Source organism: Petaurus breviceps, unplaced genomic scaffold, assembly GCF_028583685.1.
Source record: "Petaurus breviceps papuanus isolate PSGF00001 unplaced genomic scaffold, PetGlider_PUasm1.0 90925, whole genome shotgun sequence".
NCBI classification, from domain to species: domain Eukaryota; kingdom Metazoa; phylum Chordata; class Mammalia; order Diprotodontia; family Petauridae; genus Petaurus; species Petaurus breviceps.
The window spans coordinates 12,854,009-12,877,022 of NW_027187380.1; the positions used below are offsets into that span (position 1 = coordinate 12,854,009).

Genomic DNA, 23,014 nt, shown 5'->3' on the forward strand with positions numbered 1-23,014 from the left:
AGAGAGAGAGAGAGAGAGAGAGAGAGAGAGAGAGAGAGAGAGAGCATTAGTAACTAACAGGATTAGAAAGGGCTTCCCATCACACCTATCAGATTGGCTAACCTGACAAAACAGAAAAACTATAAATGCTGGAGATGTGAGAAAATTAGAACACTAATGCATTGTTAGTGGAGTTGTGAATTGATCCAGTCATTCTGGAAAACAATTTGGAGCTATGCCCAAAGGGCTATAAAACTGTTCATATCCTTTGATCCAGCAATACCACTACTAGGTCTGTATCCCAAAGAGATCATAAAAAAGGAGAAAGGACTCATATCTACAAAAATATTTGTAGTAGCTTTTTTTGTGGTGACAAAGAATTGGAAATCAAGGGGATGCCCATCAATTGGGGAATGGTTGCACATGTTATGGTATATTAATGTGATGGAATAGTATTGTTCTATAAGAAATGATAAGCAGACAGATTTCAGAAAAACCTAGACTTACGTGAATTGATGTTGAGTGAAGTGAGAAGAACCAGGAGAACTTTGTACACAGTTACAGCAACACTGTGCAATGATCAGCTTTGATAGACTTAGCTCTTTTCAGCAATGCAATGATCCAAGACAATTCCAAGGGACTGGTGTTAAAATATGTTATCCACATCCAGAGAAAGAACTATGGAGACTGAATGCAGATCGAAGCATACTATTTTCTCTTTTTGTTTTGTTTTTTTCTTTCTCCTGGTTTTTCCTTTTTGTTCTGATTCTTCTTTCACAACAGGACTAATGTGGAAATATGATTGTATGTGTATAGCCTATATCAGATTGCATGCCATCTTGGGAAGAGGGGAGGGGAGGAAGGGGGAAAGATTTAGAACTCAAAATTTCATAAAAGTGAATGTTAAAAACTAAAGCTAAATTTAAAAAATTTTAAAAAGGAGGGGCTTCCTATGAAAAGCAGAGATGAAAAGGGAATGTGTTCCAGGCATGGAGCGTAACACATCCAGTGCAAAAAGCTGCAGGAGTTCAGGAAATAATTAGTTGGACTTTCTTTTTAGCTTTCTTTTTCTTTCTTTTCTCTCCACATAGGGTATCACACCCTTACCTTTGGTCCTCAACCCAAAGGGAATGTAAATTTTAATCTCTGAAACATTTTTGTTTTTTTTTTCTTAAAGACCTACTTAACCCAAAATCACTCTAGCTCTTCTAGATCCCACAATAGATCCATGGCCAAGCCCTACTTGGTCTCTGTTTGGGCCCTGATTGGCTCAGAATGAATGTAAATAACAATTGTTTCTGTTTAGGCCAGAAACTCTGAGGGTTCCCCTCCCCAGATCTTTTTTTTTTTTTTTTAAGAAGCCATTCTTTGCCTCCTTTCTTATTAAGCCTTAATCACTGAATGGGTGCTGCCTCATCCAAACTGAGGCCTGTTAAAAGACCTTAGCTTTAAAAGCCAAGGCCATCTACAATCTTCCAGATCCATTATCTGGCCATAGTCCCAGATGGCTCTGGAGGAGAAAATGAGGCTGGCGATTTTGCTCAACCCTCCCTTACTTAAATCCAATTCACTTGCATATCATGGCATCACCTCCTGAAATCATGGTTCTCTTTGAGAATTAAGGATAAACAGCAACAAGGGCTTGTTACTAGCTTTAACTCAGTGCAGTGTAAGGGGAAATAAGCCTGGAAAGGAGGTCAACCTGCAAACGGCTTTTTAAAACGCCAAACCGAGGAGCCTGTATCTTATCCCAGAGACAATGGGAAGCCCCAGAACATACTTAAGTACTCCAGAGTGACTGGGTCAGACTTGTGTTTTAGTTAAAGATTCTGAAAGTGGACGGTTTGGAGAAAGGTGAGATTAGAGAGGAGAGATCACTTGGATAGTTACTGCAGTGGTGTAGGAGAGAGGCGGACTAAAATGAGAACATGTTCGGGGAACATTTAGAATCAAGACCTGGAGGTGCCTGAAGGACGCTTCTGCCATCCCGTCGTCCCTTCCCCACCCCAAGCCAGATTTCCCAGTTTTCCTTGGCCCCGCCCATATTTCGAAGAAAGGAAGAAAGCCCCACCCAACTCCCAGAAGGACTAGGAACCCTGACCCCTCCCCCGCCCATCTCCCGGCTGTAAGGGGGAACCGCTCAGACGCTTGGCCCCGCCCAGTTCCCCGGAAGGATGGGGACCACTCGGGGCCATGGCCCCGCCTATATTCGGATGGGAGGGGGGACCGCTCAGCTCTCTGGCCCCGCCCATCTCCCAGAAGGGCGGGGATTCCGATCAGTCAGATCGCGCGCGCTCCTCTTGTCCTTTCACCTCCCCTCTCTCTGCTGTTTTTCCGGTGACTCTCGCGAGTTTAGGGGCTCCCAGGCCGGGAGGCTGCAATATGGCGGAAGCCGAAGGGGAGAGCCTGGAGTCCTGGCTGAGTGAGTAACTGCGGCCCCACCCCGACCCCCGGGGCTCCTTGGCGGCCTGTCCCTGTCAAGTTCGGGCGTTCGCCAGCCCCCTACTCCCACCCACCTTCAGTTCGTGGCCCCCCACGCCTCCTTTGGGCCTGGCTGCCCTGGCACCGCTCCGGGCCCCGCGTCCTCCCTCAGTCCCTATGCCCCCGGGAGCTGCCGCCTCTTCCTCGGCTTGTCCGGCGGCCTTTAAGGCCCGCCCCATTCCGGCTGGCGCCATCCCGGGGAGCGAAGGGAGACGGGGGCACACAGGAACACACACACTTCTCCATCCCCAGGGACACACACGCACCCCCCCTGTCTTTATCCCAGGGACTCCCATAGATCCCTGTCCCGTGGAGACACAGCCCCGCATCCCAGGGACACACTCAGGCACGTACATATACAGCATTGCCTGGACACAAAAGAACATTTAGACGTGAAGATTTGGAAAAGAATTTTAAAAGGGATTGACTCAGAGCAATTGCCCAAAGGGAGAAGTGCAGGGTTTCTTCTTTCTGGAAGGAAGAATAAAGCCTGGCCTGTTAATGCTCTTGGGACTAGACATTTATTGATATGGACAGTGATAACGTCTTCATTGGAGGCTCCTGTTTACCATCATTTCTGTGTAGGGAACTATGCTTGCTAGACCTGGGGTAAAACTACAGAAAGTGTCATTGTCTTACTTTCTAAATGCTGTAGCTTCTACACCCCCTTACTAGGTCGTAGGATTGTATATTTAGAGCTGGAAGGGACCTCAGAGGCCATCTATCACAATTCTCTCATTCACAGATGAGGACACTGAGGCCCAGGGGACAGGAATTGACTTGGCCAAGGTCACAGAGGTAGTAAGAGTAAGGAATGGGATTTGACAGGTGTATTCTTCCTGTGTTCTTGCAAGGAATGAAATTCTGAAACTTTTTTTTTTTTCAGCAGGTAGGATATGAGAGTTCATTTCAGGAGATACAATGCAGGCAAGGTACCAAGTATACAAGGATAGCTGTGACACAGTTCTTGTTGTTAAGTCAGAGAGATGCACTGAGAAATTTGAGGCAGTAGATGTCACTTTTACCTAGGGGAATCAGAGAAGAATTTATGAGGAGATGGCATCTTAGTTGAGCTTTAAAGGAAGAGAAAAGAGCTTGAGGCATAAAACAATTTAGTTTTGGATATTTTGGGGAGGGAGCATGGTTCTATTCCAGTCTTTTTTTTTCTTTTTTGGAGGGGGGAAGGCAGGGAAATTGGGGTTAAGTGACTTGCCCAAGGTCACATGGCTAGAAAGTGTTAAGTGTCTGAGACTGGATTTCAACTCAGGTTCTCCTCACTCCAGGACAGGTGCTCTATTCACTGCCACCTAGCTTCTCCCATTCCAGTCTTAGGACATGGTATTAAGCTATGGGATAGGACAGAAGTAGAAGTGTGGGGCAGGGAACAGAATAGTATATTTTAACTATTGTAAAATATATGAAAGGGATATAGTATGAGGTCAGACTGGAAAGATAGCTTGAAGTTAGATTATGCAATCTACTAAAGGAAGTGCAGTCAGGATTTTATATTTCTGATCAAATATAAGAGATTGAGAGGGGATCAAAGAACCACTGAATGATTTAGTTAGTATAGACTTTGCCATAGGCACAATCCATTGGTGGTTCTGGTTCTGTCTTTAGGCATGTTAAGTTCAGTCAGAGATTGGGCAGGTTGTTCATAAGGATAAACTGCCACACAAATGATACCTAGACATGGCCCTGCTAAAAGATCTCTCGTTTGGAGGAGGTTCAGCTGCTGAGCTCTAGGTTCTCATCAGTAATTAAGGTTTTTTTTTTTAAGCAGTCAGGGTTAAGTAACTTGCTCAAGGTTACACGGCCAGTTATTTCTGGGTGTGGTGCTAAGTATCTGAGCCCAGATTTGATCCCCAGGTCGTCCCAACACTGGAGCTGGTGCTCTTACTCGCTGAGCCACCTGGCCTCCCCTAAGAAGTTTTTTAAAGAAAATAAATTATTTATTCCCAGAAAAGTGAGTGCCAAATTAGAAACAAGTAGGTAAATATTCAAGTAAATAGTGAAGTGGATAGAGAATCCAAATATTGAGTTTTCAGTGTCTTATCACTATTTCATTCTTCACAGGTAAGTGTAACTATTTAAAGTAATGATAATAGCATCTTGGCATTTCTTAAAATATCTTTTATCTTAAAAGCAGTCAGCTGAAAAACATTTGCTAAAGTCTATTGACCACTTAGAGGATTCATTTAAATATAACAGAATTACATATTGTGGACATTTTGGTGTCTTAGATTTGTTAAAATGACATTGCTTTTACTTTTTTTTTGGGGGGGGGGGGAAGGCAGTTAGGTTTAAGTAACTTGTCCAAGGTCACACGGCTAGGTTTTTTTGTTTTTTGTGTGTGTGTTAAGTGTCTGAGGACAGATCTGAACTCAGGTCCTCCTGACTCCAGGGCCAGCACTCTACTCACTGTGCCACATAGCTGCCCCAGTGACATTGATTTTACAAAAGTAATATTTTGCTATAGGAAGCAACCATTAACTATTTTCAAGGAATACTAGGGCAAGTGTACAAATCTACAAGTTGAAGTGGAAAATTTAAGCAGTTATTTAGATAATTCAAGGGAAAAAGAACATTTTGTCTACATTATTTGGACAATATAGTGCAGTGGAAAGACTATGGTTCTGAAGTCTGGGGACCTGGGTTTAAATCCCACCTTCTGATAAAAATGCATGATTTCTGTAAGCTAGTGACTTTGTTCATCTTAAATAAAAAGAAAACAGCAGAAAGTGCTGTTGTAAACCTGGTAAACTTGGTGCTGGCTACAGGCTGAGTTATGCCTTCTTGACAGGTGAGTCTATTTTCTTTTTTTTTTCTATTTTCTTTTTTTTAAGCAGTCGGGGTTAAGTAACTTGCTCAAGGTTACACGGCCAGTTATTTCTGGGTGTGGTGCTAAGTATCTGAGCCCAGATTTGATCCCCAGGTCATCCTGACACTGGAGCTGGTGCTCTTACTCGCTGAACCACCTGGCTGCCCCTTGGTGGGTCTATTTTCTAAGAAACTTGGTTTGCTCTGTGGACATTTTAGCAGGTCTAATGCTCCCACGATGCTGATGAGGCATTTTTAAAGCTCTCTGCTCCCTTCATAGCTGAGCAGGAGAATACATGTTCAATGTAGCAGGAAAAAGGGAGCTACATAGGTAAATGAAACATAGAGGACTGATTAAAGAACTGGAAAACTGAAACCCAAACAAGAAACTTGAGCCCTAAGAGATGAATATTCCAGTAGAATGTAAACTTTGAAAGCAAGGATTCCTTCCCTCTGTTCTTTCCCTCCCTTCCTCTCTCCCAGATGAAAAAGATCTGCCAAGATTTTTTTTAACAAACATGCATCACCAAGGACAGTAGAGCCACCATACTTACACAATAACAGTGTAGATTCAGACATGCTTATAAGGGAGGTAGATATGTCCCTAAAGAGACAGAGTTGGAAAAACAAGCAGAAGTTGGGGTGGCTAGGTGGCACAATGAATAGAGTACAAGCCCTGGAGTCAGGAGGACCTGAGTTCAGATCTAGCCTCAGACACTTAATACTTACTAGCCATGTGACCTTAGGCAACTCACTTAACACCAATTGCCCTGCCTTCTCCCTCCAAAAAAAAAAAAAAAGCAAAAACAACAACAACCAGAAGTGGACCAAGTGTATGTAGAGGAGACTTCTATTTTGGAGGCAGTCCAATTGTGAAGTCATTGAGGGATTGATTCACCAGGTATCTAATGGAGAGAAAAATACCAAATCTAAACAGAATCTCATATCTTACTGTGAAAAAAAAGTGGCCAAGAGAACATCAGCAACTTCTGACATGTATACTTACTCTGTGCACAAATCAAAGGCATCCTTGATAAGGGTATTGGGGGGCAATGATGAGGCTTTTGCTAGCAATATTCTACAGTGGACAGCACATCATTACTATCGTTACTGAAAAATGTAGATCTGGCTGTGTTTAGTGTTTGTTCATTATGAAAAGCAATTGATTCAGTAGAGCTAAATGTATCTTTAAAGGTTGTCTTCTGTACCTACTTCCAAAATCATTCCACATGTCTTGAATGATGTAACAACAGAAATAACCGTTCAGGGATATATTGATCTTAACACAGGATTGTGGAGGATAGATATCTAGCAGTTGGAGAGGGATGCTCTTAAGTGGTGAGGTACTTCAAATGCTCCTATGAAAACACACTATCAAGCCCTGGGATATTGTAGAACCTCCTAGCAAGTCTCTATCACTATTCAGAAGAGTTTCCCCTGACCATCCATGAAGGAAAGATCAAGGAATAAAAGATCTCTTGTTCATATTATGACATGCTGTTGGACCAATCTGTAGACCTTTTCCATTTGGCAATCTTTTTTTTGGGAGGGGGGCGGGAAGCAATCAGGGTTAAGTGACTTACCCAAGGTTACATAGCTAGTAAGTGTCTGAGGCTGGATTTGAACTCAGGTCCTCCTGACTCCAGGGCCATACCTCTATTTACTGTGCCACCTAGCTGCCCCCAACCTTATCCATTTGTATCTGTTCCTGGGACAGATAGTACAAATGCTCATTGAATTAAACAGAAGGAAGAAAATGGGCTGTGTTACCTTTATGAAATTACAGGACTCCTTTAATGACTCCAAACTTCTGGAAATAAAGGCTCATCTTTTTAATATCAATTTTCTATTAATGTTATATAACTGAAAGACAACACAACACTCTCTAAATAGTTCAAAATTACTTATCCTTCAGGACAATGGAGAAGAATATGTAGGTATGAACAGATTGCAAATATGAAGAACTTCAAAGAATAGGAATCAGAGACTGAATATTCAACTGATATCTTTGTCAGGAGAAAGCAAAGAAGGATTCTAGCATGTTGGGTGGGCCTCCTGTGGCAAACTTAAGGGAGGACATCATTGAGATGGATAGGTGTGGATGGGTTGTGAACTGAACTACAACGTTAGACGGATTATACAAACCAGTGAGATCTCAGATCTGCTTGAGTCTGCCTAGCTTCCTGGTCACAGTGCCCTGCTATTCAACAAGTATTTATTAAGCCATATGTGCCAGGCATGGTGCTAAATGAAGATAGGTACTTAAGTCTTTATTGCTAAATGGACAGGTGAAATGACTGATGTATATAGTGAGATGGTCCTGATGATAAGGACTCTGAGCCTCATGCCTGCATCTGCTGTGCTTTCCTAGTGAGGGAGAGCTATATTGATATAAATACATTATCTTCACAGTAACCAAGCCTCTGATGTCACTACACTATCTCCCTGCTGAAGAATCTTCAGTTGCCCATACCTCCTCTTCCATAAAATGAAATTACTTAGCTTGAGGCTGAAAGCCCTCTACAGTCTGGTTCTCACCAGGTTTTCTAAGCTCATTTCTTATTAATCCTCTTCTGTCCTCCCCTTTCATATGCTCTACATCTCAGCCACACCAGCCGTTCCATTCCCATCTCAACCTGTACACTGATTTTTTAATCATGCTGCTCCTCTTCCCAGAAACCTGTATTTGTTCTATTTTTTTTAACTGTCTTAAATTTCCATTCCCCTTGATGTCTGTCAAGGCTTTTTATAATGTGACTCTACCCTACCTAATATTTCTCACTGTTTCCATACTTTCTGCTCCAGTGAGGCTGGTCTTCTCACCTTCCCATTAGCATGCCTTGTTCAGGCCTACCCCAGTATTTGGAATGGATGTAAGTAAAGAGGAAGAGCAAGGACCCAGGGTTCAATCTGGGGTCACTGGAACTGTGGTGGTATTACTAATAGAAATTAGAAATCAGGAAGGATTTTTATTTTATGAGAGGATAATATGTTGAATTTCCTTACCATGTAATTTAGTTTTTTATTTATGCTAATTATTTCATATGTATTTGCACTATTTTTCACAAAAAATTTTAAGTTCATTGTTCTCAAGGAATTTATTTTATCTTTTCTAAATCATTTGTTGTGCAGTGTCCTGAGTAGTTTGAACAAGAAATGAACTTCTCACTTTTGGATTATTCTTAGCTATTAGATAGTAAGTAAGTAGACTGATGGCAAAAGCTGCTCGTAGGCTCTTATAAATTTGTCCTTTCTGCTATTTAGTCTATGACTAAGGCCCCAAAGACCACTGAAGTTGGTGATATAATTAAACTGAAAATGATTGTAGAAAATGCCTAAATGCAGATACAGAAGAGAATGAGGCTTTGGCAAAAGATCTAGAAATAGATGCAGCCTATGAGTCAGAGAAGTAAAACAGAAGGGGGGTAGTGTTCAGTTGAAGGAGCTGCAGAACGAAGTGCTGGGTATGTGCTTGGTTAAGGGAAGAGTATATTTGTGAAGAGGGGGAACAAGAGATAGGGTCTCAGATTTACTCTTAAATTAATTTAAATGATTAGATCTTGGATCCTCAGAAAACAAGACAGAAGGCACTTAGAAATGGGGTCCTTTTGTGCATGTGTGTAGGCATGTTGCAGATCTGAATTGCAAGAGAGGTTGATAATTTTTAAAAATCTCATCATGGGGGGCAGAGTCAAGATGGCGGAGTAGAAACAGGTCCTCCTAGGGACTCCAGCTTCCACCTTCCCCAATTCATGTAAAAAGGGGTCTCTGAACAAACTTTGTAGCTACAGAACCCACAAAATGGCATAGAGAAGCTAACCTCCCGCTGAATCGGCCAGCGCAGCACTTTGGGATCCGAGCCCAGCTCCACACCGAGGTTTTAGCCCCAGGGCAGCCCTGACCTGCTGCTGTCTGGAGGGACTCCAGATCACCAGCAGCTGTGGTGATCCAGAATTATCAACACATAGATGCTAAGGACAAAGTGAGAAGTCAGTGCAGTCTGGACTTTGGGACCCAGGAGTTGGGAGTGCGTTGGCTTTTGCCCCTGGGGTGAGAAGCCCCTGAGGAGCTGCGGCTATGCAGCAGCCCCCACATGGCAGCTTCAGCTCCTGGTCTGCAGAGTATAGAGGGACCAAGCAACCAGTCTGAGGAGTAATTGCTCTTGTTTTAACCTTCTTGGATCTGGATTGCAGTCTGGGGTGGAGGTCCTGGGGTGTGTGTACAGCTTGCCAGAGCATGTGGAGGCTTCAGCAAGGGCACCCAACCTCCGGCAGCTGAAAAACCCAAGCATTTGGTACAAAGTTCCCCTGTCTGGTAGCAGAGTCCTACTGTGGCAAAAAGCCCAAAAGTCAAGTAATTGAGTGGCAACATGATCAGGCAAAGGAAACAAAGCAAACAAACAGAAGAACCCAACATTAGACTCCTATTTTGGGGACAGAAAGGATCAAAGCATGGAACAGGAGGAAGACAGTGAAGTCAGGACTCCTGCACCAAAAGCTTCCAAGGAAAATACGAGATGCTTACAGGCCATAGAGGACCTTAAGAAGCAGATAAGAGAAGTGGAGGAAAAATTGGGAAGAGAAAAGAGAATGATGCAAGAAAATTATGAAATGAGAGTCAACAGCCTGACTGAGGAAAATAATACCTTAAAAATAGACTAACTCAAATGGCAAAAGAGGCTCAAAAAGGCAATGAGGAGAAGAATGCCTTAAAAAGTTGAATTTGCCAGATGGAAAAAGAATCTCAAAAGCTCACTGAGGAGAATCATTGGAGCAAATGGAAGCTAATGACTTTATGAGAAATCAAGATGCTGTTAAACAGATCCAAACAAATGAAAAAGTAGAAGGCAATGTGAAATATCTCATGGGAAAAACCACTGACCTGGAAAATAGATCCAGGAGAGATAATTTAAAAATTATTGGACTACCTGAAAGCCATAATCAAAGAAACATCCTAGAAATCATCCTCCAGGAAGTTCTCAAAGAAAACTGCCCTGATGTTTTAGAACCAGAGGGCAAAATAGAGGTTGAAAGAATCCACCCATCACCTCCTGAAAAAAGATCCCAAAAAGAAAACTCCTAGGAATATTATAGCCAGGTTCTGGAATTCCTAGATTAAGGAGAGAATATTACAAGCGGCCAGGAAGAAACAATTTGAGTATTGTGGAAACACAATCAGGATAACCCAGGATCTGGCAGCTTCTACATTGAGGGATCGAAGGGCTTGGAAAATGATATTCTGGAGGTCAAAGGAGCTGGGATCAAAACCAAGAATCACCTACCCAGCAAAACTGAGTATCATGTTTCAGGGGAAAATATGGTCATTCATTGGAATAGAGGATTTTCAAGCATTCTTGATGAAAAAACCAGAGTTGAATAGAAAATTTGACATTCAGATACAAGAAGCAAGAGAAACATGAGAAGGTAAACAGGGAAAAGAAATCATAAGGAACTTATCAAAGTTGAACTATTAACATTCCTATATGGAAAAACAATGATTGTAACTTATGAAACTTTTCTCAGTATGAAAATAGTTGAAGGGAATAAAAAAAAAATATATGTGTGTGTGTCTGTATATGAGGGTATATGGGCATATGAATACATATATGAATGTGTGTATATATGTTTATAGGTGTACATAGATAGAGGGCACAGTACCAATTTAATAGGAAGGGATGATACTTAAAAGGTGAAATTAAGAGATGAGAGAGGAATATAATGACAGCAGATGGGGAGAGAGAGAATGGGGTAAACTCGTATAGAAGAGGCAAGGGAAAATGGTTACAATGGAGGGGAAGAATAGGAAGGCAAAAGGGAATGGGTCAACCTTATTCTCATTGAATTTGGCTTGGGGAGGGAATGACATACACACCAAATAGGGTATCTCACCCTCCAGGAGAGTAGGGGGGAAGGGGATGAGAAAGGGGATGATAGAAGGGACAGCAGGCTGGGGGGGAGGGAAGTTGGAAGCACCTACTTTTGAAAAGGGATGGGATCAAAGTAGAGAATAGAACAAGTGGGAGGTGGGATAGGAGGGAGGGAAATATAGTCTTTTACAATATATCTACCATGTTAATGTTTTGCATTAGCTATACATGTATAACCTATATTGAATTGCTTATCTTCCCAGTAAGGATGGGTGACAAGGGAGGAAGGGTATGAATCTGAATTAAAAGTTTTAAAATCAAATGTTTAAAAATATATATATATATACATACACACTATTATTAATACTATTTTACATATAATTGGGAAATAAGATATACAGGCACTAGGGCATAGAGATCCACCATGTCCTACTGGAAAAGTTGAAAGGGGTATGGGAGAAAATATGGGAGAGAGCAGATTGGAGGGAGGATATCCTGGGGGACTGCTATTTTGGGGCAGTGGATAGGGGAAAAACGGGGAGAAAATTTGTAACTCAAAATCTGGCAGAAATGAATTGATATAAATCAGAAGTTAATAAAGCATTTGAAAAATGGGAAAAAAAATCTCATCAACAAAAACAAATATACAAATGTCTCAAACAAACAGCAAAATCTCACATGAAGCTCTTAACTTTTAACAAATTAGGACCAAAGGAACTGAGAAGCAGAGAACATGCTTTTGTTTTCTGTTTACATCCAGACCTGCCTAAAGTTATCCTTTTGGCCCTAGTTGTAATCCATCTATGTACAGTTCTTGTACAACTGCTTTTGCTTTGCTTTCTTTTAATTTAGGTCATTACATATTTCCTTGCTTATTTCATATTTACTGTTTTTATGTCATAATATTCCATTTTATTAACATTCCTTAATTCAACAAGCATTTATTACCTAGTAAATACTAGGTACTATGCTATGTGTTAGAGATACAGACAAAAAATTCAAAACAGTCCTTGTTCTCAGGTCAGGGAGTGTAAAAGTTCTTTTGAGAGGAACAACTTGTGTACAGATGAGTAAGTAGAGAGTATGTGCAAAGTTAATTTCAAATGATTTTAGCTGAGGAGGACACAGACAACTGTGGGGAGGCTCACTGCCTCATATAGTCAGTAGGACCTAGGCTGTGCTCAGAAGACAATTTGGGATTCAGAGAAGGCTGAGCATTCCAACTTGTCCATAGGCTTCAAGAGAAGATTGAAGATCATGTGCAGGGAACTAAGCCTATTTGGCAGGAACATGGAGTGTATGTATTGGGAGAGAAGGGTAATAATACTTATATTGAAATTCAACATAGGTAACATGGTGTAGTGTGTGTTCAATTCATGATGTTGACTGTTCTGTTTTTTTAAGTGCCTTCTGGAGAGCTATTCTATGAATGAATGAACTAATAAATGATTTATTAGAGGCTCATTATGTGCAAAGCACGGTGCTAAGTGCTGGGAATGCACATGGAAAAATGAGACTGTTCCTTCATTCAAGGAGGTCACATTCTAATGGAGACAGTAAGATCTGTTTCCACTGTAGGTCTCATGGAAAAGTCCCATAGTCTTTAGAGTGTATTGACAATGCAGATGGTAATACTTCTTTGAACTTATTTCCATAATAAAATCATATCAGTTTCTGATAGCAAAACATTCGACAGTGCCAAAGAGCTGTAACAAGAACTTTCTTTTGTGCGTCTTCAGTAGCTATGGCTGAAGCACTTGCAGGAGCAGTTGCCAGGCTTCATCACCGAAGGGGGTGCTCCTAGGATGATGGCTGAAGGCAGTGGGCTTGAAGCATTGCTGAGGCTCTTGGGTTCAGGATCCTTGGCTGTTTCCATCAGGCTCTGAGGGGAGGAGGTGGTTGTGGTGGTTTGACTTGCCTGGCACATGTAGTGTCCTTTCTCTTCTTCAGGGTGCTCTCTTGCTATAGCTAGGTTAGACTGTTAACCCTGTGAGTGGCAGTTAGTGGGAATGGCTCCCCCCTTCTCCATTCCCTGGAGTAATGATTGTGAGGTCAGTCTGGAAGCAGATCTGATGATCAGGGTGTTCCTGTTCCCTGGGCTCCTGTGCTTATCAGCCTGTTGGTGGCAGTAGGTTAGCAGTTGCTGCTGGTGATAATGTGGATGGGCCTGTTTTCCACAATGATTTTTCTGCTGGATTGCCATGGTGGATGGGCTAGAAGCAAGTCAAGTGGTTTGGGGGGCACCGCTCCAATGCCCAGGGTCCTGGGCTATCTCCAATTGTTGGACATCTACTTTGTTTACAATTTGTTTTGTTTTTCTGTTGCAATAGAACAGCTATGAATATTTTGTACTGTTAAGGTGGCCTGTTTATCAAAAAGGTGTGGTCATGGAGGATTTCAACAAAGATGGAAACACAAGTGAGAACTTTGTTGGAGTCTTTGTTTCAAAGATGTGACAGTTTACGGACTTAGGAAGAATACTGCTTAATCTAGTAGATACTTAGTTATTGTCCATTAATTATGATGGTGGTTCAGAAATCCTTCCAATTTAAAATTTACTGTGTACTTTGTATTTTATCCTGACATCAGGAGTGGAAGACAGAGGCTGTCGAGAAGTTATCCCTTGCTTTCACTCTGTGACCAGCTTGCCTTCTTTTCTGATCATATATTTCTTTGACATTCTTATCTCTGGCTTTTCTTTGTAGTTCCTTATTCATTATGTGTTGTAACTTGCTTGCCCTCACCATGTGCCTTCCTGTTGCCCACTGAGTGATACTTACAGTTAATTCTTCAGACTGTAATATTCCATGATTTGCATTTTGGATGAACCCCCTGTGGCAGGCAGACTTGTTAGAAGCCATGGACAAGAGCCATTGAGGAGGGACATGTATAAATGGTAGTGATGTGCATTCTTGGAGGGACATATATATCAGTAGGGTCACAGATTCTTCAGAGTATTTTGAATATGCTGTCTGCAGAACTGCCATTCTGTTTATAAAGTGATAATAGCAGTTTGGGTGGCTCCTCAAATCTATTATACACTGATCCCAAGTTGTCTTGTCATTCGAGTACTTTGGGCATCTGAGCTGAATGGGACTTTACCACCTCAGCCAAGTGTATCAGCAATGCCATATTCACAATGCCTTTGGAGATTACGAATATGCTGATATAATTATCCATCACAAAATACATCATGCTTGCCATATGGGGAAATAAACTAGAAAATTTATTAAGATACCAAAAGACTGAGTCCCAAAACCAGAAAGTGAAAGCCATCAGAGTAGTTATGATATTGGCACAGGTAGATAAAGTAGAAAGCACCCACATTTTCAAGCCTTTAAAACAGAACAGGCTACCTCAGGCAAAGGTCCTCCTCTCCCCACTCACAGCAACCACCCAGCATCCGGGATGCGCGCTCCCAGCAGCTCCGGCCCCTGGCAGTCCTCAGCAGCAGTCCTTAGCAGAAATTCTGGCTAACTCAAAAAGGGCTTCGCGCTGCCGCTGCCTCTGCTGCTGCCGCGCCACCGCCAGCCACCGCAGGGACTCCAGCTTGGCTTCTGCTTCCTCTTGCTCTGCCCCTTCCTGCTATGTCAGCAAGTCCAATGGGGCATGGAAGATCTTTAAATCCCATAACCCTTACATTCGGCCCCAAGATCTTTCATGTCCCTTACTTGGCAAAAATACAGTAGGAATAACTGGTGTCAACAAAATTTCACAACAATATAACAAGAATAGCACACAATAAACACAGAAAACCATATTTTAGGGTGGGGCTTGAGCACAAGCTCCCCATCATTCCCCCCACCCCGAACAAATAGGGCCCCAAAATCTTGTGGTAAGGGGTGAAGATCTCTTCTTCTATGGCTACTTGCTGCTGAAATCGGATGTAGAGCTGTCCCTGTCCTAAGGGGTCCCATTTGAGAGGTCAGTTCTTAATATGCTTGATGCCAGGTCCAAGGGTGACACATCACAGTTGCAGACAGGGGGTGACATCCAGCTTAAGCTATCAGGCATCTACAGATGGAGGGTACCAAGCCTGTGGAAACAAATCTAACAAACAAGGTGAACAAACAAAAAAAATCAAGAAGAAGCAAAGAGACAATAACCAGACTATTGTAGCCTCACTCACGGTAGAATAAATGACTTAAGGGTACAATTTTGTAATCATCTTCTCCAGAATAAACAATAGTTACAGTGTTATCCCTCCTATATGCTATAATCTCTGCAGCCTTTGGAACATCATCTGGCTTCCGTTTTACCCATACTTTAGCTCCTGATTTTATTCTATCAGTAGAACCAAATCCTTCATTTCCTGTAACAGTTATTTTGGAAGGAGGGTCAGTTTTTACAAGTGGCATTGTTTTACAAGGAACGATAATCACTTGAACTATCCTATCATTCTTGTGAATCTGTATGGGCCCTTCACCTAAATTCTGGAATGTTACAACAATTTCTCCTTGATAATTAGAATCTATTACTCCAGCCAATACATGTATTCCTTGAGCTGCTAATCATGATTTGGGTAAAATCTGTCCAAAGTGATTGTTAGGGATTCTTATGCATATCCCAGTGGAGATTTTTCTTATTTCTTTTCTGTCCAACCAAAAGTCCTCTAAACAATGTAAATCATACCCCACCGAACCAGGTGGTCCTGGGTACGGTGCTGGGACATCTGGCCTCAAGGTCCAATATTCAATATTTGGGATCTTGTGTGTTTGTTGTTTTCTAATTTGCAGATTGGGGGTCATCATTCTGGCTAGAGGTGTACTTCCTCCCAATGGTCTATTATTCAAATTACGCAAAGCCATGAACAAATTATCCTTCCAATGTTGATATGAATTATTGGAACTTAATTTCCTCAATTGTCCTTTCAGTAATCCATTCGTTCTTTCAATTAACCCAAATGCTTCTGGATAATATGGAATATGATATATCCATTCTATATTGTTTAGTATACAATACTTCTTCATTTCATTGCCTTTGAAATGTGACCCGTTGTCACTTTGAATCTGCATTGGGGTTCCATAATATAGACTTATGAGATCTAGAGTTTTACAAGTGTTTTTCTGGGTTGCATTCTTATAAGGACAAGCTACTAGTACACCTGAATAGGTATCAACACAAGTACATATAAATCTGCATCCTTTATCCAGTGGTAGTGGACCAATGTAATCTATTTGCCAGATTTGGGCTGGGACTTTTCCTCTTGCTATCTCTCCAGTTACTACCTGAGGAACAGTTTGCTCCTTTTCCAATTGACATATATGACATTCTTCTGCTATCTGTTTTAACAGTGAATGAGAGATACTAATACCTCGATCCTGTGCCCACTGGTGTGTGGCCTGGACCCCCAAATGGCCTGCTGTTTGGTGGACCCATTTTGCTAATACCGGATCATCAGTTGTTGTCAAAGTCGGGACAATATGTTCATTAGCAGTCTTTGCCAGTCGGTCAGCATGAGCATTGTACTCACGTTCTGGTGTGGTGGGGGCCACGTGAGCATCTACATGAAAAACTGACAAGTCAGTGACCAAAGACATGTTCCAGATATCTTCCCATAATTCTTTGCTCCAGACTTGTTTGCCATGAATTTCCCAATTTTCATTTTTCCACGTGGGCATCCATGTAGCTAACCCATTAGCTACAGCCCATGAATCAGTGAATATATGACACTGTCCTCCTTGTTCTATTTTTGTAACAACCTTATTGACCCACTGGCCAATCAAAAAGTATCTACTGAAAAACAAGCCTCCCTCCCCAGGCTTCTGGTGCACTTTAGCCTAGGGGCAGGGAAGATCTTCCAAATTTGCATTCCCATTACATTTGGCCCCAAGATCTTTCATGCCCATGGCATAGACAATTTACTTTTGAATTAGCACTAAACATCTCTTAGGTCACATTTTCAAAGTACAGAAGTAAAGTTACCAAAGTGGCCACTGGGCCTTAAACAAACACAAAGTACATAGCATTATCACTTCAGTTCAAAACAAGAGTTCAAATAAAGTTGGGGGGGAGGTGTCCTTCCCCTCACACAGCTCCAGCCCCTGCTTCCAAGTACAGAGAGGGGGCTGGGCAACAAAACCAACAAGGTGGGGTCCCTGGGGATCCAAGGCACTTCATTCCACCCACCACAGTCACAAGTCCATCCTCCCCCAGGATCCCAAACTGTGGGATGCAGCCAGGAAACACATTCCGTGCCCCTGCTTTGCTGCTCAGTTCTTATCTTTTCCTGTGGCTGAATTCCGAACTCCTGGGCTCCTTCTCCTCCCGCAGGCGGCAGCCGCTCCCGGCTTCTGCCCAGGTCCTGATGCAGGCAGCTCACCATTCCTGCTCTCAGCTCAGTGAAGTCCACATGCAGGCCATTCTTCTCTCCTGCTCCACAGTTCCACAGAATCATGGCTACTACAACTGGGAAACAAACAATTATCCCAGCCCCCATACTTTCCTTTTACTCTGCAGATCCTGTTCGTGATGCCATTTTGTAGCAGCAAGCACCCCAAGCGTCCTCAGGGTTTGCCACCACCACAGGTTCTTGGATCTGCTTTGATAAAGGAAAGCAACTCAAAATGGGTTAACAAGCTTACTTTAATCAGTCAGACATATATCGTTTACCTTGTTCAGGGGAAAAGTAGGCACCCCGAACTTCAAAGTATACAGGCAGAATTATCAAGACATTAACAGATCAAGTAGACAGATTTCCAAACTGTCCAACCATTACATCCATACCAAATCAGCATCTGGGTTTTTCAAAGCTGGGGGACTCTCAACAACGGCTTCCCAGAATTCAGATCAAATCACAGAACACTTCTCAAAGTGAGCCCCAAAACAAAGCTACACATCAGGGCTTATATAGCCTTCTCCTGGCTCAGAGAATGTAACAACCTTATTGACCCACTGGCCAATCAAGAAGTATCTACTGAAAAACAAGCCTCCCTTCCCAGGCTTCTGGTGCACTTTAGCCTAGGGGCAGGGAAGATCTTCCAAATTTGCATTCCCATTACACCAAGTTAATGATATCAGCCAGTACCTCTGGGAAAGACTCAGGGTTACTGTGCATGTTAGCAATCAGCAGATCACTTTGGAAAATAAATTCCAGTCATTTGTGTATTGAGTAGATTGGACTGGTTAACATACCCAAGTTTGTGATTCTTTTTTTTTTGTTATTAGGCAATTTAGCAAGTTAATTTCACTTCCACATTGGTCTAAAACTTTGAAGAAAGTCCTGCTGCCTTTTTTTTCCAGTGTAGAGGATAAGCAGTTATTTTCAGTTTATTTAAAAATATCAACCCAAACCATCAGGATTTTGCCCTCATGGCTTAAAAGAAGAATGTTATCAGACAGAATGCTAAAATTTGGAGTATCCACAAATACTATACAAAAAATTCTTGTCTGATGACTAAAAATATCCTACTACAGTTTTTCTGAAACCAAGAAGTAGGGATCATAGTTAGGGTTTGGTAATGAGAACAAAGAATACTTTAGAGTGGGGGGAGCAAGGGTAAGAAATAAAGAAATCTATGTTAGAGGTTGAAAAATGTTCATTTGAGGAGGTTTTTCAGTATCTCTCACAGTCTCATTCTTCTGTTCTTGGCACCTGTAGAAGTTTGGCTTGAGAAAGCAAAGATGCTTTCAAAGGCTATTCCTCTGTAGCCTGACATATTCTTTCCAAACCTTAGATTCCACATTTAGCACACAGCTTTGGAGTGTATTCAGGCAGAATTAAGATCTGATTTCAGGTGGGGTATAAGACTTTAAAAGTTTTGAAAACATTTAACAAAATGCCTCAGCTGGTTGCTGCTGTTGCTATTGGAGTCACCTTCAGGGGAAAAGGAAAAGGAAAAATCAAATCAGAGATTATGGGAATCTCTCATTTAGAAGCTTAACATCATTCAACATTGTTGACCTCTATTGGCTTTAGTTTCTGGTGATTGTGGAGACTTGAGCCAATACTTTCCTATAATGGGCTGACATTAACTGATAACTATTTCAAAGTGTCTTGCTAACTGTGAGATAGGAACTGTTATTATCCCTCCTTTACAGATAATAAAACTGACATATGGAGTAGTTAAATAACCTGTGAGGCAGTATGACTACAGACTGGAGAGAAGGCTGGGCCTGGAGTAGGGGAAGCCTGAATTTGAATCCCACCTCAAATACTTGTCAGCTGTGCTACTCTGGGCAAGTCATTTAAATTCTCTGGGCCCTAGTTTGCTCATCTGTAAAGTGAAGAGGTTGGATTAAGTGACTTCTGAGGTCTTGTTCTAAATCTACAATCCTATGACTTACCCAGAGTGACACCAATAGGTAGTGTCCCTGTCACCCCAATAGGGTAAGCTCTTTTTTTTTTTTTAATTTAAATTTTTATTTTATTTTTTTTTCTTTTTGGAGGTGGGAAGGCAGGGCAACTGGGTCTAAGTGACTTGCTCAAAGTCACATGGCTAGTATGTGGTAAGTGTCTGAGGCTGGATTTGAACTCAGGTCCTCCTGACTCCAGGGCCAGTGCTCTATTCACTGCACCACCTAGCTTCCCCCAGTAGGCTCTGTTATTATCTTTGTGGCACAAGTACCTAGGATAGTGCCTGGCATTTGATTAAAAATGTTGAAGTGAAATGTCAAAACTCAGACTTGTCTTCTGCCATCAACCCCAGTGTTCTGGGGTTGATGGCACCATACCATGCTGATCTATAGGTGACATTTGAGGGAAAACCCACTTCAGAGCTCCTTTGATTCCCTCCCTCTTTCTACTATTCTGTCACCCTCTCCTGAGATGGTTGAGTTTTAAAGACTTACCTTTTTAAAGGCTGAATCATTGAAGTAGTTCCACCTGGCTTCAGTAAATGCCTTCATATTTTATACATCTCTGCAAAGCTATATTTTCAAATGTACATTCATCTTTAGTTTGCACATTTGTGTTTATGGTGTACATATGTTTGTGCTTTAATAGCTTATATTTTAGACAAGTGTTTGTTGTATTTATTTTTCCTATTAGATGGTAAGTACCATGAAGGCAAATAAATAAAATTTTATTTTTCCTTTGTAAATCTCCAGTGCATCTATCAGAAAACTGTGCATATAGTATTCACAATGACATCATTGACTGACTGGTCTGATGAAATTATGCTGATATAGTTGTTACAGAGGGAGTTTGGAAGCCTATCAGCAACCAGAGATGGAATCTCACCTACTTAAGACATTATTTCTCTTCTACCCCTGTATTCATCATAAAAATTTTCCTCTTCTCCCTTTCTGTACAAAGATAAAGCCACCAATCCTTCCAATCGCCAGGAGGACTGGGAGTATATCATTGGCTTCTGTGACCAGATCAACAAGGAGCTTGAAGGGTGAGTCCTAAAGCTGTAGGGGGTGCATGGGTAGGTGAGAACTAGGTCTTTTGCTTAAGAAAATCAAAGGCTTTGGTTCAGGAAAACTGGCTGGGGATTTATGGTATAATCATGATCAGTAGTGTGGGTCGCTTGTGTTTTTCAGGCCTCAGATTGCTGTCCGGCTGCTGGCCCACAAAATCCAATCCCCACAGGAATGGGAGGCAGTCCAAGCCTTAGCAGTAGGTAGCATTTCTTCTTTTCTGAAACTGCAAGTTCACTAGAATGAGGGTTTTTCATTTGGTGGGATATAACGACCAGGGTGAATATTTGTATCTCTCTCTGCTTATCTAATGCTATTCATTGGGATTCCCAGAACTTAGGGCCTGAAAGCTTGCTTTTTTGTGGAAAAAATTTGTTGCTGTGGATTATTATGATCCACTAAATTGAATTAGAAAAATATATACTGAAGAATATAATCTCCTTGATGGCAGGAAATGTTTTGTTTTTGTCTTTGCATTCTCATTCTAGCATATAATAAAAGCTTATTGAAACAAATTGATCTGGATTTGGATTTTCCCTACTGTCTTAACCCAGGAGACTATATGTAGCTCTTTCAGGGAACATAGAATTACAGAATCTGAGAATTAGGAGGAATAGTAATAATATCAGCTAAGATTATTGTATAGTACCTGTTGTGTGCTAGGCACTGTACTAAGTGTTTTACAGTACCTTCTCATTTGATCCTCACAAGAACCTTGGGAGGTAGGTACTATTATTATTCCTATTCAGGTCATTTAGTCCAGTCTTCACTTTAACAGTAATTCCTTCAACAACGTCCCCAATGAGTGGTCATCCAACCTTCATTTGAAGACCTTTGGGGAAGAAGGGTCGCCATCTGCCACAACAGCCCATTCTGCAAGCCTAAATACTCCTCTCTGAAGCTTCCATGCAGTGGTGCTAGTTCTGCCTTCTGGGGCTAAATAGTATTTAAGCACCTACTTTGTGCAAGGCACTATGCTCAGAGATAGATAATAAACTACTCAGTTTAAAATTTAAAGTCTTCCACAATCTGGTTTCCACCCAGTTTTCTACACATTTCATAGGTTTCATCATTTCCTCTACATTCCAACCAAATTGGCTATTCCCCAAACTCAATCTTCCACCTCCAGTCTCCATGTCTGGAATTTACTCCCTCCTCACTTCCCACTCTCATATTCCCATACTCTCTTCAAAGCTTAGCCTCAATGTCACTTCTCCCAAAGGCCCATCTTCTAAGTGCATTTCAGCTTTCTTTCTTTCTCCCCATCACCTTGCATAGTGCTTTGCACATAATAGGTACTTATTAAATTCTTGTTAAGTTAAATATATTTCTCAAGTGGCTTCATGGTCCAGTCCGTTCATTATCTTGGTTATCATATACTCAACATATTCCAGTTTGTGAATGTCAATCCTAATATGTGTAAAAAATTCAACATGGGTGTTGTGGTCTGCAGAATCTAGTGGGACTGTCACCTCCCTCATTTAGGAGCCTTCATCTTGATTACACTATGGAGGAAGTCACAGGACTCTATTCCCTAAATGTCACCTGTCATCATGTTGGTTTTTTGGATGTTTTGTCACACTGTTGGGTTGTAGAGAGTTGGCAGTCTACTAAAAACCCCAAATCTTTTGTACACAAACCCTTTTCTAGTTGTGTGTCCCTCTTAGTCCCTATTCACACCTCTCTCTCACCTGGCCATAGGTGCTGGAAGCATGTATGAAGAACTGCGGGAGGAGGTTCCATAATGAAGTGGGGAAGTTCCGTTTTTTGAATGAGTTAATCAAAGTCGTCTCTCCCAAGGTCAGTTAGCAGTTGGTTGTCTCACCTCTTAGTTACATCCTTTGTGTACTTTCCCTATCCCCTGCTTCATCAGCTTTGCCTAAACGACTGATATCTCCTTCATGAAACAGGGTTCCTTTCTTTTCTTCTGGTTGAGAATAAGCACTTTGTGGAGCCTAGGGACAATCTTTTTCTGTTTAATTCCCAGTTGCAGCTAAAAAGTGTGTGAGAGGATAAGTGTTCCTATTTAACGGGCATGGTACCTCTAGATTCCTGGGTTTTGGCAGGCATCAGTTGTTACTAATGTGACTCATAAAATGCCTGAATGGGTATTCCCCTTTATGTGATGGCTTTCTGGGGTAGGTCCTGTTGAGTCAGTGTCACTTAGCTTTGAACACTGCCATGAGGGGCCATTGGGACCCTTTATCACTTACTAAAGAAATTCCCTTTAACTCCTTCAAGATAAAATGCAGTTGTGTTTCTGGCAGATTATGCATGGAAATGCAGTGACAAGAACTCCTGGCCCCTGCCTAACCACAGACTGTATCCCAGATTGATACAGATATACCACAGGTAGTTTCCTCTCTTACCCCTCCTCCCCTTTCTCTCACACATAACCTTTAAAACCTGCTGTCTTAGTAGGCTTGAGGACTAGAGATAATTAGCCACCAGTTAATTAAAATAAAGAGAGCCTTACCACTTTTCCTGCCTTCAGAATACAATTAT

General features: G+C 41.7%; 1 protein-coding gene across 4 annotated transcripts in view; it reads left to right on the plus strand.

Annotated features, from left to right (window-relative positions):
- Positions 1 to 2,219: 2,219 nt before the first annotated feature.
- Positions 2,220 to 23,014, plus strand: part of GGA3 (golgi associated, gamma adaptin ear containing, ARF binding protein 3) — a 30,366-nt gene continuing 9,571 nt past the window's right edge. For 2 of the 4 annotated variants that reach the window (XM_069076449.1, XM_069076450.1), the window contains exons 1-4: positions 2,220 to 2,401; positions 20,403 to 20,487; positions 20,633 to 20,708; positions 22,211 to 22,309. In XM_069076449.1, coding sequence (XP_068932550.1) covers positions 2,362 to 2,401; positions 20,403 to 20,487; positions 20,633 to 20,708; positions 22,211 to 22,309 — 300 coding nt within the window. In that variant the 5' untranslated portion in view covers positions 2,220 to 2,361. Of the gene's footprint in view, positions 2,402 to 20,402; positions 20,488 to 20,632; positions 20,709 to 22,210; positions 22,310 to 22,776; positions 22,862 to 23,014 lie in introns of those variants that run through there. The other 2 variants (XM_069076451.1, XM_069076452.1) reach the window with 2 other exon arrangements.